The following is an 18,339-nucleotide window of genomic DNA, read 5'->3' on the forward strand; positions in this document are numbered from 1 at the left end:
TGGCACCTTGTCACTGTGGATGAAGTCCCTCTACCTGGCTGTTGAGAAGGGTGTGTGAGTGTGTGACTTCTTTGCATCTTATGTATATGTGTGAGGAAGAGAAAGGAAAAATGAAGAGCTGTAGAATTCTGCGTGGTTTGTGTTGTATGTAATGTGTATGTACTTTCCCATTCATGTTTTTCTTTCAATATGTTATATCAGATTGCAGAACAAAACAGAGCAGAAAAATAGGAGACAGTTTAGAAAAAGCACACATGGAAACCGACATTTCTTAAAATATTTTGTGTGCAATTATACCTCCAGCTTATACCTACCTTTACATTCTACTTCTTTTATGTATTGTTTATGTTCCTACTCTAAAGTGGATCGGTAGGGTAAAACATTTCTTTTTCTCCTGTTACCTTAATTTACTTACTCCATCTGCATTGACTATATTATACTTTTGTGTAATACACATCATCAAATTTATTGTGATACAATTCCCTTTTAATCACAGTTGCAGCCAAAAAAAAAAAAAAAGATTAAATAAACACTTAAAAGGCCCCGTTCATCCTGTCAGCATTGTGATCTTTCAGGAATCTTAAATAAATATATCTACCAGGTTTCTTACCTTGTGAAGAGTAGTTACAAAATGTACGTCCAAGGTGATTATAGAGTGGGAGACATTGTTGGGAAACTTAGTTAGTGTGTGTGGGTCATTATAAATCCCAGCTGGAGAATGATAGTAAGTTCATAACTCAGTATACAGTCTAGTTTTTAATTGTACTGACTGGGTGAAATGGACTGTAGATAGTGAAACTCCAGTGTACATCTGTGCATTCAAATTTTGTTTGCATGATAGTCTCATAAAATCAGCAGTGAAAATGAGATTTTTTTGAAAATGCATTGAACTGATAAGCAGCAGCTTTTACCTAGATCAATACCTGTGCCGTTACAAAGTTAGAACAAACTTTTTCTTACTGTTTATGAGACTGAATGCTGCCAGCTTAGTCTTCAATATGCAGTATATGCCTTAGTTGTAAGGCACCAACACAACAGAGGAGGATACAGGGAAGCTCAACAATGGTGTCTGTTTGCATGTCTGAAAATGAGTGCGTGCATGTGTGTGTGTTCCCACACGGCCCTGCTGCTGCCACTCACTGTAAACTAGTCTGCAGCTCGTCACAGACAGACGCTGACACACTCCCAGTCTAATGTGCTCATTAGGGACTGCACAGCACACACATAATTGATAGCCATGACACACAGAATGTACACACACACATTATTGCAAAAAAAAAAAACAGTTTCCTTTTTAATGCTGCAGTAGAAAACAAGTTTATATGAAGTCATATAATGGGGATCATTGTCAAGAACAACAACAACAGAAAACCAAAGAACCAAATGAAAAAAGACCAGCAGCACAGAATGCATAACAGTATCTGTGCTGTTTACATGCTATTTTACAAGTAAAGATTGTTCTTCTATTATTATTTCTCTACACTGGCAGATGTCAGTTACTTCAGTAAATTAACTGCCAAAAATGTAGCAGAACTTGTCAATCAAGAGGTTAGTGTAACCATGGTTACCTTTCATATCGAAAAAAATAAAACTGCAGTGCAGAATCATGGTGGAGTAATTATACAGAAAAACAAAAGTAGGATCAATCAAAAAGGCATTCAACAATATGAAACAACTAATAGTGCTTATAAATAACAATTTACACTTGAAATATCTTCATAAAGTAATATCTTTTTGTACAACCTTTAATATATTTTAAGAGTTTATACAGGGGCACATGTAGAGTAGCTTCTGTTAAAAAAAAGAAAGAAAGAGTCTTTAACCCTTTGAGCACGAGTTGGGAATAAAAATATTCACCTGTTGTCACTCATTTGTTACCTCCCTTTTTTGTCATATCTTTTGAACATAACACATTTACAAAAGTATTGTGCAAAAACAAGTGTCTGTCTTCATATACTGTGAACCAGCAAATAGTCATAGTCCTTTTAAATTAAAAATATAGAAATGATGCATAATTTAGACAGGAATTGATCCATTTTTTTTCTATACATATTTTACACTGACCTGAATTAATATAGGTCCCTGATCAACCAAAGTAAAGCATCTCTCTTTTTTTAAATCATTTTTTACACATACAGTGCTCATGTCAAGTCCTATGAGCATATCCCCAGACAAATGTGAAGCTCGAGATGAAAGTCTTGCACTGCACTTTAAAAATGCTTTTATTTTCAGAATTAGACTGGACACACTGAATGTCTGTCAAACAAGAATTGTGGACAAAATCCACATCTAATTCTCGCAGTAGCTTGCTTTAAGAATTCACACTCTTAAATCTTCAGTCAGTGATGTTTGGATCCCAAGAGTATAAATGCTTAGACGTACTCAGAGGGTTAAATTGTATATGTTGACCCCAGCATCAAAATGTAGGAGGAAAAAAAATAGCAATTAAGAGAAAAGAAATAGAAACCATGGAAAGTGCACCAGATTTAGTTTTAAAATGTTTAGCTAAACTGTTTCTATTTTTGCATGCAGATTATCACATCTCAGCAATGCCAAAATATAAAATTACCTAATTTCTTTAACACAAAAGTACTCACCACTTTATTTAGAATATCTTTTACAACTTTTATATTAATTCCTCTCAATGACAACAGCCTTAGTTTGTCCCTTTAGAAAAAAGTTATTTCAGTCAAAGGAGATCAGTAAAACCAAGTGTGTTGGGCAAATAAAAAAAAGAAGAAAAAAAAAACCTCCTACAACACAGAATAAAAAACCATGTGCCGACACTCATAGCAGTAGTTTTATGGCATCTTTGTGCAGTTCCATCACTTTTTATAATCCTTTCTTTTTTAATGTCCACGAAAGGCTAAAGAAAGACAGAGGGAGAAAGAGTGGGCCATAATGAAAAAGTACTGCATTGTCCCTGACCAGTGCTATTGTTTCTCTTGCTCACACACATACATGAGATGATCCTCAGGGGATTTCCCATGAGTTTTGCTCAGGTGAAGCTTAACTGCATGCTTACTTGCAAAAGTCCGATTGCAGAGCTTGCACTGGTAGACGGACCCACTGTCATCGTCATCAGGAGAGTTAGGGGATTCAGCCAAGGGCAAAGATGTGGTTAAGGACGAGGACAGGGAGATTGGTAAGGAGGAGGGTAGAGATGTTGGTAGAGAGGAGGGTAAAGGGTGGCTGGATAGATGAAGATTAGAGAAGAGTTTTTCAGACAGTCCTTTGGTTTGACGTTGTTGATGATGCTGTGATATCTGGCTGAGCAGCTGCTCCCCAGAAAGCTTAGCCAGGTCTCGTAGACGAAAGCCCAAGTGGGATTCCAGGTGGCTGACATAAGTGGATGGTGAGCGAATCTGAGAGGCGCAGTCACTGCAGAAGAACACAGGGTGACCTGAATCCAAGTTTTTCAAGAATTTTGTGCCACCGGTTCTTCTCAACTGGTACTTGACATTAGCCAACCAGTGGGATATTGTAGTCATTGAAAGACCAGTGAAACGGGAGATGTGCATTCTCTCCTGTGGGCTAAGATCAGACATCATGTATTTGCCATCATTTGTCTGTCTTAAACTGGAAGCAAATTGGGCTTGTAGTATGAGGAGATGTTGAGGGTTCCAGTTGGACTGACGGCCTTTACGTTTCTGTGCTGGTGAAACATCTTCTGTCTCCTCTTGTGTGGCACCTTCAATGTCAGAACGCTCAGACTGGCTGGTAGGTGTGGAGGATTTCGACACAGCCTGACTCTCTGTCAGGTTCCTTAGCATGTCAGAAATATCTGAGAGGGCATTTTCTCTCAAAGGGGAGGTGGACATAAATGAAGCTACTGCAGCTGAGGCTTTTGTCATAGTGACAGCAGAGGAAGGAGAAATTGATGGCGTGGAGGTGGTGGAAGAGAGAGCCGCTGAACCCAAAGAACCACAATTACTTGTTTTGTCAGCATTTTTTCCTTTGGTGAGATCTATAGGCTGGTCATTGTTTTGATGTTGGTGGTAGAAGTAGCGGTCCAAAGGGTCATTACTGGTCTTTTTGGTGTGTGCTGGTGGGGTGGAAGAAGCCACTGCTGCTTTCTCTGCCAGGCTGTTGCTCATCTTGAACAGCATGCTCATGGGGTCAAGGGAGGGCAGGGCAGGTTTGGCAGCCTTTCCCAAGTGAACGTTCATTACTGACTGCAGTGCACTCAGAGGGTTGACAAAAGGCTGTTCTGGAGGTGGATGGTCTGTGATGATGGCTGTGCTGCCACACAGAGAGGCAGGAAGGGGTGATGTAACACCGGTTGGCTCCACTCCATTCTCCACAGACTCCTTAATGGAAATATTACCATTTGAATCTCTGTGAGTGGTTCCAATTCCATCTCTGACTGCTTTTTCCCTTTTACTCGCATCCTCAGGAGTTTTACAGTCTCTATTTTCTCTAACTTTATTTCCTTTAGGTGACTCTCCCGGGGCTAAGTCCTCTGCCTCACTGTTGCAAGGTGAGGGTGTGGCTCGTCTCAAAGGAGACTCTCTCATGACAGCACTGGGCTCTCTCATTTTCTCCTCAACCTTGGCAACTTTCTCTGTCACTTTTTTTACTAGCTCTTCCATTGCATGAAAGTTGTTTTTAGGCAGCGGAGAGGTTCGGTGGCTTGGAGGCGAGATCAGCGGTTGATCCTTACCAACGGGTGAGAGAATCCCACCTCCAGGGAACATATATTTTAGGGGGGAGCTCTTTCCAGAGTTACCAAGAGAGAGCTTCATTATGTTTGGAAGCTGGTAGGCAGCATGGATACTGGGATAGCCACCCCAGCTTGGAGCTCCATTCTGAGCTTTGTTGATGGCTGAGGTCACTGTGTTCTCCAAGGACTTGAGGATATCAAGACCCCCCTTTGGACTTTCATCCAGATCCTCCTCAGTCAGATAACTGTATTTTGAAGAAATATCAAACTTCTCCTCAACCTCATCCTCCCCTACTGCTTTCTTATCTTTGATAAGATTGTTGGCATTGTTGATCATGGACTCTTTAGTGCATTCCTCTTCCTTTTCCTCCTTTTTTATTTCTAAAACCATTGCAGTGGGTGAGTTGCTGTTTGGAGGAGGCACTGGGGCAGGTGGAGGGGAGAAGGTTGTGGCTGCCAGGGGAACAGACTGCACCTTCTCTTCAGCTGCTGAATTGGACATTGGAGTTTGGGTGGATGACTCTATAATTGGTTTGCCTTTCTTAATGGCAGAGTTGGTAACTTTAATAAAGTGTCCTGTTACCATCATGTGAGCAGTCAGCTCTTGCAGTGTGTCATGAGAGCTGCCACACTCCATGCATTTGAGGATCTGTGACTTCCTGGATTCAAATTGCCAGGCGTAGCTTGCACCATTTTGGTGTCCATAGCGGTTATTAGGTGTGATGTAGGGGTTGGTAACTTTTTGGAGTATTTCATTGGTGTTATTGAAGGAGGGAGGCTTTGGTGTGGTGCCTCCAGTGGAGTCAGGTGAGCTTGGTATGTCAAGGTCAATCGGGGCTCTTTTTCGAGCTGAGGAAATAATCTTAGCTGCCACTGGTGTAACAGGTTCTTTCAGAGGCACTTTTTGGTAATGTTTTGTCTTGATCATGTGGACACTTAGGTCCTGAAGGGATTCAAATGAGTGTCCACAGTACATGCATTTAAGAACCTTTTGTGCATCTTCCTTCCCTTCCATTTCTAGTAAGGAACGTTTTCTGGGTTTTGACCAGCGTTTAGCACCCTCACCATCTATTTCGTGGTTATCATCACGGTAATGGCCTGTCTCATTCATATGCACTGTGAGCTCCACAAGAGTGTCATATGCGGCACTGCAATCCTTGCAACGGAATTTACTGGCACCAGTGAATATAGAGCCATACAGCTTGGAGCTCTGCCGGTAAAGCTGGACAGTACTGAAGAGGTTGGGCTCTATAGAAGCTGTGGATACAGCCACTGTGGGATGCTGAACCAGGCTCAATCTATTGTGATGGTTCTGTGAGGCCTGCTGAAGAGTTTTAGCCATAGCTGTCTGATGCCAGTCATAACCTCCACTTCCACAGCTACTGCTACTGCTGCTACTGCTGCTACTGCTATGACTGCGAGGGTTTTTTTCTGCTGGGGGTTGACTCATGTTCAAATTCAGTGTAGACCAATAGGAATTGGTAAGGAAGGAGTTGTAAATGGCCTTCATTTTCTCAAGGCTATCAGCCACTGAACCCGTTGCCGCTAATATGGCCTCATCTCCAATTACTGACGCAGTGGCATTGGCTGCAGCAATTATGGCTGAGGAAGAAGATGGGGACAATGCATTGGAGGGGTCTTTAGAAAGTAGGACATCATCCTCATTTTTAAGTGAGGAGCTCTCAAAATCTGACAGTCTGTCACTGGATTCACTTAGGTGAGACTCACTGTCCAGCTCCTGACCAGAAAAGTCAGCAGCATTGGGGGAGTCACGGATGAAAGTGGATTCTGGTCTGTCCTTGAGAAGGAAATCCTTGTCCTGACATATGAGCTTGGCAGCAGGCCCCTCCCCTTCCTGAGCTGAGTCTTCTCCATCCAGATCCTCATCCAAAAGGGCTGCTTCCTTCTCATCCTCGGGGACATATGCTGCTCAGATTGACAGGGCAAAAAACACAGAGCAAGAGATTTGTTAGAATCAACTGACAACATATCTAATGACATTCACAAAGTATGTAGTATCATAAACAGTTGTTCTATTCTAACCTTTCTCTTATACACTGACTTTTTACTACTTGTATCAAGTAACCCCCCCCAAACTTTTTCCATTTCCACCCCCAGGTCTTTGTTCTGTACTGCAGAAAATCAAAGTCAACAGAAAGGGAGAGGCAGGGAGAGAAACAGAAAGATGAAGTGAGAGAGAGGGAAAAATGTGTCCACAAACAGAACTTGCCACCTTATTCTTCTCAAGGGGCAACAGCTTGAAATTAAAACTAAATTTGAAATTAATGAAGCACATTCTGGCGGTGGCATTCGTTTCTGAAGTAATAAATTACTTGTATCAACCTCGGAGACAGCGGTTCCTGTCTGTCAATTAATATGTCTTACGCTTCTTCTGCAGACTCTAATGCATTCCCTAACAGACACACTCGCCATTTAAATTAAGCATGCATTTTCACTCATTACACTGCTCAGCCCTCGCCTCCTCGTAAATAAAAAAAATGTATGTATGTTTGCCTGCGACAAATCTCTCCCGCAAAACCCATTTGCTTCAATTACCAAAGATTAGAAAAAAGTTTAGAGTTATTATTTACAGTTTAGCTTCAGGGAGAGGGCTTGCAGCTTTCAATTTATATTCAAATCCTTCTAGTTTAAGAAAAATACAATGGAAATCATACAGAGAAAAGATGTATTAAGACAAATCACAATCTCTCCTCGTTGCAAATCTCTGAATGTTTCTTTTGTTAATAAGTCTATAAAAGGGATAAAACTACGTCAGACGAGAAATGATTTATACTCATTTTGTGAAAAAGCTGGGTTTTTGAATAGCAACCGCAGCTAAAACATATGTATACAAAAACTTCTGCATGTTTTAGCAACTCCACTGGCAAGATGAGCATGTGTAGATGTTAGTGGCCTTGTGCTGAGCATTCCTTTCTGTTACAAGCCATCACTCATATAACCTGGTATGTAAACACATGAGCTGGTCAGTGGAATGGGTGTGGAAGCACGTGCAATAACAAGAGGAATAATTGTCTGATGTCTGCCAAACAGAAAGACAAAATGCATTTGGTAATATGGTTGAAAATCAACCTCCAGATATAGTTTTGAATTTTATGAAAATATTGTAAAATTGTCCATCAACAAGTAATACCTGTGCGACATGCCAACTCTATCACACCACACACTTCAGCTGTTGCCAACTCTAATCTCTCACTGAGCACTGCAAGTTGTATGTATGTGAGCAAAACAGAGAGGAGTCTTTGTCATTGTCAGAGACCCTTCGTTGCCATCGGTGATGATACAACACTGCTATGGGATAAACAGATGCAAAGAGGCACAGATATCCCTGTCTCTTACACATCACACACACACACACACACACACACACACACACACACACACACACATTATTGTACGATAAGTGTTGTAGTGTAACATTTCTTTGCTTTCCGGCAAACTCTTGGGTTTCTCTGTTCCAGCACTCATTGTAGCATTTAAGATCCATCTGAAATCCCTCAAACATGCTGTTATGTGCAACTTAAAAACTGTAGGGTTAACTGACATTCACCAACACTGCATACATTAATGTAATTTTACTTTTATTGTAAATTGCATTGGTGGAAATAATACATACACAGACTAATACATAGCCATGTACCCTCTCTCAGAGTTTTCTCATCTCTCCCTGTCTTCTCCCTCCAGCTCTCTCTCCCCTTCTGTCTCAGAGACACATCTACCGCCTGCACATACGTGCAGCCAAGGAGACGGGCATGTACATGCCATCTGTTCTGCATCAGCCAAAACGACAGCTGTTTAAGAGAACAATGCTCTGTCTGAGCAAACAGTCGAACACAGCAGCCCGCTGCTCTCATCACGGCAAAACATCTTTGTGAAATCACCTTTTGAAATACAACATACACTTCAAATTAGCTGCATTTGTATGAGAAGAACAAAGTGTGTATTTGTTTGCATACATATTTCCATTGGTGTGGAAGTGTGTGAGATCTGAACATATTTATATATATATCTTTATATATATATATATATATATATATATATATATATATATATATATATATATATATTTATCATATCATTGCAGTGTGTTTGATCACACAATATATATATAATATAATATAATATTATATATAATATAAGAGGAAATTAAAAGTAGCATTTGCCAGTATACCTTTGTGTGCTGAATAGTCTGTTGACTACTTTTACCAGTGTATGGCATAAAGCACATTGACGATTTCTAGACTTATTTGAAGCCAAAAATGGCTGAAATTAGGAGTAACTTGAAATAAACAAAATGTTACAACAAATCCATACAATCCCTGTCAAAGGCTTCATTGAAAGGCTTAGTTTAAACACAGTTACAGACATTGATCAAATGATTAAATCAAATCATGAATTTCTACCATGCCATACTATCGTCTCTACTCAAATATGGCTTCAAAATGTTTTTCTTTAACTTAGATTCTTGTTTTTAGTTGCCATCCACTTACAAATTATTTGTCCCTCAGGCAGATTAGATGAGTTTAAGCAATTCTGCATCATCACGACTTCCTATTTTTCAAATCCCTTTTAACTATAGCATACAAATGATACTGTGCAAGAGGCACTGTGATAGGGGAAGGTTACATTTTGTCTCTTTGAAGATTCAACAAAGTCTGCCTCACACAAATCCCTATTTATAACCCTATACATACATGCAAAGATGTGTAAATTTGAAAAAAAAAAAATATATATATATATATATCTTTTGAAAGAACCAATGTCAAGCAAAGTGTTGTCCAGAAGAAGATTAAGATTAAGAGACTTATTGTCATTACATAGTTGAACAGTGTACACAAGCACAACGAAATTGGGGCACAGTTGTCCTCCCGGTGCAAACATGTAATAAATAATAAAATAACTAAATCAGGCATGCACTTATCAAAAAAAGAGACACTATATACAAAAGGGACAACAGACAGGGCTATAAACAGAGACGTGTGGCATATTATAAATGTGAGCACTGCACATATATACATGTGAGAAATTAGAAATGAGAAAAATATTGCACATATATTCATTGCACCTGGCCCGTGGCTGAAATGACACATGATAGTGTCACAAATTTGCATTTAACAGGGCTATGGTCCTGTTGCAAAAACTGTCCCTCAGTCTATTTGTTCGTGTTTTAAGCACCCTGAAACATCTGCCAGAGGGCAGCAGCTGACACACCCGGTGTCCTGGATGTGTGCTGTCTCTCAGAATGCTGGGTGCCCTCCTGAGACAGCGGGTGTTGTAGAGGTCTTTGAGGGAGGGGAAAGGATAGCCAATGATCTTCTGGGCGGTGTTAAAAACCCTCTGTAGTGCTTTTTGTGTGCCATGGTGCAGCTGGATAACCACACAGAGATGCAGTATGTAATTGATAAATTGAAGAAATTGATAAATAATAATAACAAACATAATAAGTATTATTATTAATGTTATTATTGTATACGTAAATTATATAGTTGTATGTGTATTTAATCTTTATTTCATTGATGCACATCATACTTTTTACCAAATTATGCCTTTTGCCATTATAAAAAGTCACTGTAATATTTATATTGGTTTGAAAACAGAGTTGTTGTTTATTATCTGCCTTTCGATTTTCTTTTTAGCTGAAAACTTTTTTTCATGAAAGATTCTTTAACTATGTTTAAAGTGTTTATGAGCAACGCAATATGGGTAAGGGTCACTCCATCTATTTTCCAATATTGTGTTTATTGTTGCTGTAACTGCAGTCATATAAATTTGCAACAAAATTTATAGCGTAAACCAAGGGAAGAAAGAGAAAGGGCACATGGATAAATGTGATACAGGGAGAGGACAATGACGAAGGAGAATCAAGAGGAGGACGAGAGAATCAGGTCTTGGAAAAGAGTCAAGAATGGGGACACACACATTTACTCGCACACATACACAGACATGCTGAGATGGTCCCCAAGGCCACTGGCTTAGGCCCAGACTGAAAGGATCTCAACACTATGACCCAAAATATTTGGATGAATGTGGAAAAAAAAACACATCCACGCACAGACACACAAAAAAACTGCTGGAGGGGAGAACCTGGGCCAAACACCCCAGGTATGCAGGTGCTCCTTTAATTAGTAGAGAGAAAGATGGTGAGAGTTCCAGATGAATTGTCAGCAGGGGGAAAGAGGAGGTTTGATCTCATGCTCCGGAGGATCAGGCTAGGTGAGACTGAGACTGCAGATTTTGAAACGGAAGCAAAAAAGAAACGTTTTTTTCAGAGTTGAAGGGTTTGAAGATAGTCTTCACATCTGAACAAAATCAATAATCCTGGTAATTCTATAATATCTGCCCAAACAAAGTGGAAAATTAAGAATTTCAGTCAAATCAAAAATTCATAGAAAGGTAATGAAGCTGAACAACATCTTTGGATTCATGTCTGTGCAGAAAGTGAGGAAATCCTTCTGCAAACTGCAGATGTTATGATGTTGCAAAAACAGTTTATCATGCTTATATAACCACTTAACAGCCCTATCAGACACACAGGCACGTCAGCGCAGTCTGTTTACACTTCAGCTTAGATAGTGCAGTTTTTCTCTATGTGTATGTGATGGGACAGATAAAGAGAGACTCTCCATCTGCGTCAGTCACATGCGGGGAACCTTTTTTCCATAGACAAAGCTGAAAGCATGCCTGGAGGTCTGAGATGAAAGCAACCACCACCCATTTATTTATTTTTTCACATCATCTCTTTGTGCGAGTGTGGTTCCACATGTTTATAGTTACATGCATCCAATATTCTCCCCTTTCCTACTTGATGAGATCCTTTAATCCCCACTCTCACCTCCTTCCCTCATTTCTTTCTGTCTCCAATCACCAGTGCAACCCACTTTAATGAAGTTAATTGAATCTGAGATCGATAATGTTTAATTATTGTGATTTGACATGCACAGACAAATTGGTTAGATGACTTCTGTGCGTGTGGCATGGCTGTCCGCAGAGAGTGCCGTGGAACAGGCGAGGCGTGCCATTGATTTCAAGAGGTGTTTGATCGACCCAGAAGCCTGATGAATGGGGCTGTATCTTCAACTGGCTGCATTTCCACTGGAACAGTGACATAGCTACAGTATCCCTGGAATATGGCTCCCTAATTCCTTGTCTATTATTTAGCCATGTTGAAAGAAGCGTCACCCACATACTGTATTGTTATCCAGAAATTATTATTATAATGCTGTAGAAAAACCATGAACACATCGTCCCAGTAATTCAATTAAGTAGGCGTATCCAAATGTTCCACTGGTAATATTAATCTGTGATAATTCTATAAAGCAAAGTTAAAGTTCTTTGCTAACTTTCAGGATGGCACATTTCTATTTAATTCATATAATTCCTATGTATGTACAGTGGTGATCTACTTTTCTGTTCATAGTAACAGTAGAATCAGACATTATTCTTCTTCTATGAATTTGTCACTTTCTATATGAATTAAAACCAAATGAGAAAGTATAAACCACATCCTTTAGATAAATTACTTTAAACTCTCTCTTAGATAATAAGTTCTTTCAAGAGAAATTTTTTCGCCTTCTGTTCAATTTTTATTTGAACTATTTTTACACAACTGTATTTTAGATACCTCAATATTGTATTTTTGTTTTAATAGATAAACATTTGGAATATTGGGACTGTTGAAAAAAACAAACAAAAAAAACCCTGAAACACACAGAGACAGTCGTATTGGCACGAGGGGAGGAACTTAGATTTGGAGTGGCAACAGTTATTGTCTCTGTCCCTGACAAGAGTAACATCACAACTGTGAAACACAGAAGCTGTTGCAGCATTCTTGTGTATGCTCAGATATGTTTGTGTGTGTTCATGTATGTGAGAATTGTGTTAACCTGGCTAATCATCTCCCCATGCCACTCAGCTAGGGAGCTCCTGACAGCGTATGCACATGCTGCCTGTACATTGTCAACACGAGAGTGTATGTCTGGATTGGGGATCCAGTAACATACACACTGATGCATGTATATGTATTCACATATTTACATTGTTGACTTTTGGTGAAATATCTATTTAGCAGAGGTACGTTTTATACAAATGCGTGTTGCTCCAAAGAAAAAGGCAACTGAAGTGGAAATGCTGCATGTTACCTAGTCAAGTCTTCTTTGTTGTTTAACTCAGTTTTACACCTGCACAGCCCGATTTTTAAGTGTTAGCAAACTACCATGTATGTGCCACGATGCCAGTTTTTTTTAGACAGTATGGGTCAGTATAGCTTGCTGTTTTTTCTTTATTTATTTATCTACTTATGGTCTTTTGGTTTGTCATTGTAGTACCATAACTGATATTAATTGATCCTGTTATTTAGAATTCACACCTGTGACCGTTAACAACACACCTTTCGATTCAATTGTCATTTGAAAGATGAAATGATTTTCAACATAAATCACTATTCATTTGTGTGCACATATTACATATTGTGTGAAGGAATAATTCATTGATAAACATGTTTTTTATTTGCCTAGTATGTTTATTCTAACCTATTCAACATTCAAACATATCTGAAGTAAAAACACCACAAACTCATTCACTGCAGTAACCACTCTATACTACTCACTTGTAAGTTGTTTTGGACAAAAGTCTCTGCTAAATCAGTGTAATGTAGTAAACACACACACACACACTTCAGTTGTGTGTCTCCTCTTTGTGATGCTACAGCTTCACACACACACTGGAATGATATTCACCTGATCCAGCCGACATTGAGGGGAGGCTGTCTGTAGTGAAGATGAAGTAGGAAACATGCTGAGTTGAACTGACCGTACCATACCGTACTGTACCATTCAACAGAAAAACTGTTAGAGGCTACACCCTCAAAATACATGGCCAATGCTATAGTGCTAACAACTGGACTAGCCAACATGGTTGTCACTTCTAAATAGCTGAAGAAAGAGACAGCTTCAGACGGCAGTTCTCACAACACAGATAATGTGTTGCCAGATCTGTCATTTTCCTCTGGAATTCAGCTACTTTGAATGAGTAATATGCACATGTATATAGAAAAACAATGTTCGAAATTATTCATGACACGCATATGACACGAGACAGATTCAATACCATCCGCTGCACAGCGCCCACCTCTCATTAACAGACACCTATTTTGAGTTATATATGATCTTGTGCTGGTTTGAGTGGCATGAGAAATCATGCTGGTTTTGTCACACAGACCAGGCAGTCCTCATCTTGAGTTTTTAAAACATCAAAACTAAAGTTTAAACTAAACCCCCATACCAAGCAGAAAGAGTAACTCAAATCCTCAAATCCCTCTACATGCTTTTCAGTGCCTTTTCACTCTTTCTGTTACAGTTCTCCTCTGACCTTCTACACTTTGGCTGTATCATGGCGATCTCTCCTTCTTGGCCTTGGAATTATGCTGGGTAGTTAAGCATGTTAGCACGTGGCAACGTTGCAGTTCCTCTACCTCCTGTTGCCCTGTCATTAACTCCTGGGAGTCACTACATGAGGGGAGCATGCTCAGAACGTGAGCTGTGCAGGTACTGTGGTGCACCAGTCCTCTCCCATCCCTTGCCTTGTATAGACATAGAAAACTTAGATGATTGTCACTAAAAGGGTGTGTGGTTGTTGCCTGATTTGAGTATAGTCTGATTTTTCTATAGTATGGACTGTGCTGGCAGTAAAATTTGTAGATAAAGGTCATGAATAAGTTAACAAAGTATATTCAGTTTTACCTCTGACTCAAAAGTAATTTAGAAACAGGAGACATTCACCCTAACTGGGGACTGACAGCTGAACCCAAGTTTTCTATGTTACCCTTCTCAGATTGGGCAGTGACTAACACATTTTCCCATCTCTTTGTTCTGTGCAAATGGAAACACGCCCCCTGTTGCCAGTTGGCTGGAATAGCACTGTATGGATTGGCTTGTCCCACTTAAAATTTCCAGTTATAGAGGCCGGAGATAAGACAAACACTGCACATATTTCAATGCATGCACAGAATGGACATCTGGTAGGCCAGTGCAAGGTAGGTTTTGAATTTGGCCAAAAGGCATCTGACATTAGTTCTCAACTGTTAACTAGAATTGACCAAAAGTCAATATATAGTCAATAGATATTGCTAACACTACAAAAATATTATCAGTGGGTCTCTCTCAGTAAATTATCCTCTGGCTTTCGTTTGTTATTCCAATAGTTTGGAGCGGTCGACTCTCAAAACCAAGAGGGCAACCCAGGGTCATGAGCACCCATTCAAGGGGACGTATAAATGTATGACTGTCTATGTGTGTGTTTGTGTATGTACAGAGAGAAGAAGACCAGTGGGTTGTGCAGTTAGCCAAGCAAGGCCGAGCAAGATCCATCATTTTCACTGTCTCCCATTTGTTTCTTCTTCTGCTACAGCCATGTTCTGCCTCTTTTATGCCTCTTTCTCTCTAATTCACTCTGCTTCTGCCTTCATCGTCTCAAATCTGCTTCACTCACATAGGCTTGCTCTTCTTTCACTTGGCAGATTCTCTTTCTTTTTCTTTAATGCCTTGATCTTTGTCACAGGTTCTCATCAGTCCACCAGAGAAAAGATGTGACTTGCCAAAAGAAACAGGAAGAGCACACAAATGGGAGGTCATTGTTGTGCACATACAATAAAAAGAATATGCCATAACACAGAATACATGAAAAACTGAAGGTAAAAAAATTCTATTTTCTGCTTGCACACACACTAGCACATGTGCACACCACCAGAAATACACACACTCACATACTCTTTGCAGTTAGTTACTGGGTATCTATTACCTGCCAGTCTGCTCTGATCTCTTTGGACAGCTCTGATCAAAAGATGTCATCCAACCTTTCCAACCAGGCTCACTAGGGAAGTTAAAATGGGGAGTGTTTGTGTATGTGTGTGCATGTGTTTCAGAGTAAATCACACTGTGGCCTGGGTGTAAATAAAATGACAGAATCACTTTAAGGTCCTGTCAAGTAGGCAGCAGGCGATTATGATAACGCCTGGCCTCTTCCAACGCAAACGGACACCCATAAATTTACTGGCCGGAGGATAATATACATGATATAGCTCTTTTTCCTGTGTTTCCTGCCGCCTGCCTCTCTGCCTCAATTTTCTATGCTTTATTTTCCTCGCCAACTATTTTGATTTTTTTTTTTTTTTTTTTTTGTCTTTTGTTTTTTGCTAGAAGCCTGAGGTAGAACTTCAGAGAGACAGTTAAGTAGAGCTATGGTTATAGATTGACTAGACCGGGGGTTTTCAAACTTTGTGTGTGTGTGGACCACTATTTGTAATCAAGAATTTTCACGGACCACCATAACTAGCGGACCCCTACTAGCAGGGGTGAAAGTAGTTTTAAATTCATGCTGGTACTATTACAATTAATCAAACGCACCGATTCCCATGGCAACCGCTGTGTTTCGGAAGTAGACTCGCATGCGCACTCACGTACTACTGCGTGAAATATCCGGTCGTTAGCTCATAAGCAGTTTCTTTTCCGAGCTGTTCTGTGATGCAAAAATTGAACAAAATAACACGAAACACAACTGCTTACTCTCCTACTGATTTGAATAGGGACATTTTGCCACGAACGTAAAGACATTAAATGTGTGGTACACGTTTCAAAGGCAAGGCGCAGAGGAGACCGAGGGGAGGGGGAGAGAAGCAGGGCAAGAGTATTGAGGAAGAGAGGGAGATGCCCGGCCAAGGCTCCGTCCAGCATGGACTAAATTTAAAACAAAGCACAGGCAGTTCAGAAACAATTCGAAATGAGTTAAAAGGAATTTTAAAACAGACAAAGTAGTTTTCAAGACTGCATATTGCTAGCGGATCTATTTTCTGACCCAGAGTGCAGCAGTGACTGGTTCTGAATGAAGGCTATATAGTAGGCAGCCCATCTTCCTGGTACTGCGTACCGCCACTGAATTTAATAGTGGTACGCAGTACCGGACCGTACCGGCTTACTTTCATCCCATTAAACCCCTGTTTTAATGCTAAAAAAAATAATTACTTTATATTCTATTTTGCTTTTCCATGGACCACCTGCAGTACCGTCGCGGACCACACTTTGGACTGGACGAGACCATTTAATTGGACGACTTTCCTTGAATCAGCAAACAACCATAGGAGGAGTGTCAATTTAGTGAATGAAGTGTGTTTGTCTCTTTTATTCTACGGCAATAGAAGGCCAGCTTGAGTCCAATTGAACATAAATGCAAGACCTATTCAACTCCAAACACATTATCGATGTGCTTAGTTTGAAAAAAATTGAGTATAATTTAAGTTGCACTAACATGTTTTACATGTATTTTAAAAGTCCACTTTTACAAAACAGTTTGATTTTTTTTTTCTGACTTCATGAGGATAAATTAACTGAAGGCACTTTACATCTGTAGATAAACTAGAGCATGCATGCGCACCAACTTATCTTCCAGACACAGTTTTACACAAATGCATACCTTAAGCATCTAAACAAAGAGAATATCTCCTCTGTAAAGAACTAAAAAGAAAGCCCAAAACTACAAAAAAAAGAAAAGTGTAAAAGATCTAAAAGAGCAGTTGCAAAAATCCATCTGAGCAATAAAAGGTGTTAAATGTAAGAGGTTTTGGAGGAAAGAAAAACGGCTTGCAATAAAGCTGGAAAACAGCACTGCTCCGAGGCAATTTAGACTGCAAAACACAAACCATTAAGTTTGTGCATTATCTTTTAATTTAATCTTGAATGATTTATAATCCATCACGCAAGGCTTCAACCATATCCAATTATTCTCTGCTGCTTGATTGACAACAAAGGTGATTTATTAAGCTAATAAAAACTGATGTACTCTCCACTTGCTCTGAAAATAACCAGCTGGACGAAGAGCTTAAAGACACACTTACCCCAAAGACAAACCTCCACACCTCCTTCCTAAGAGGAATGAGATCAATACTTTGTCTATGAATCCGTGTCTATTTTGAAGCATGTGTTTTCTTTAAAGGGCTAAAGTATGTGTTTAAACCCTTTAAAAAATCATTTAAGCTGTATCTCTTTACTTAAAAGAGAAATTAGTCTCCATCTGTCCTGCTTGCTCTCTTGCTGTGCAAGAAACATCGGAAATCAAAATGTCGACCAGAGTAATTGTTTCTTCCTTATGCAAGACTGAGTGATTATATTAGGCTTTAATTCCTCCATCTTTGGCATATATGTCATCTTAGTCTCAGCTTTATCAGCTAGTGTTACACTCAATCACTTGATAGTAATGGAAAAACAGAGAGCCAGAGGGCCCCGTAATGTTGGCGCCAGTGCGTGAATGTGTATGTAGCTCTAAATTGATGAGCAGCAGGGTGGGGTGGGGTGGGGGGGTGGAGGTTAACGGTCTAGAGTTCACAGGCATATCAAAATAGGAGAGTGCCATTAAGAAATATTAGCATGTTTACAGCACCAAGCCATGTATGAGGCTCATTTACTAAGGCTTATAGTCTAAGCCATACATGTTTTTTGCATTAATGTAACCACACACACTCACAGACACACACACACCCAAGCACTGGGTCCATCTTTTTTTAAAGAATTTACATATTGATGTCATTCATGCTAAGATTTTGAAATATGAGTTGTATGAAGTTAGCTATTTGGACGATTGCAGTGACAGGAATAATGTGCTCAGAAGAAGAG

At 39.7% G+C, this 18,339-nt stretch overlaps 1 protein-coding gene across 2 annotated transcripts in view; it reads right to left on the bottom strand.

Moving 5' to 3' along the window:
* Nucleotides 1-1,296: 1,296 nt before the first annotated feature.
* tshz3b (teashirt zinc finger homeobox 3b) overlaps nucleotides 1,297-18,339 on the bottom strand; it is a 40,244-nt gene continuing 23,201 nt past the window's right edge. For both annotated transcript variants that reach the window (XM_075468741.1, XM_075468816.1), the window contains one exon: nucleotides 1,297-6,589. In XM_075468741.1, the coding sequence (XP_075324856.1) occupies nucleotides 2,934-6,589 (3,656 nt within the window). In that variant the 3' untranslated portion in view covers nucleotides 1,297-2,933. The remainder of the gene's footprint in view (nucleotides 6,590-18,339) is intronic.

The sequence above is a fragment of the Odontesthes bonariensis genome, chromosome 1, assembly GCF_027942865.1.
Source record: "Odontesthes bonariensis isolate fOdoBon6 chromosome 1, fOdoBon6.hap1, whole genome shotgun sequence".
NCBI lineage: Eukaryota > Metazoa > Chordata > Actinopteri > Atheriniformes > Atherinopsidae > Odontesthes > Odontesthes bonariensis.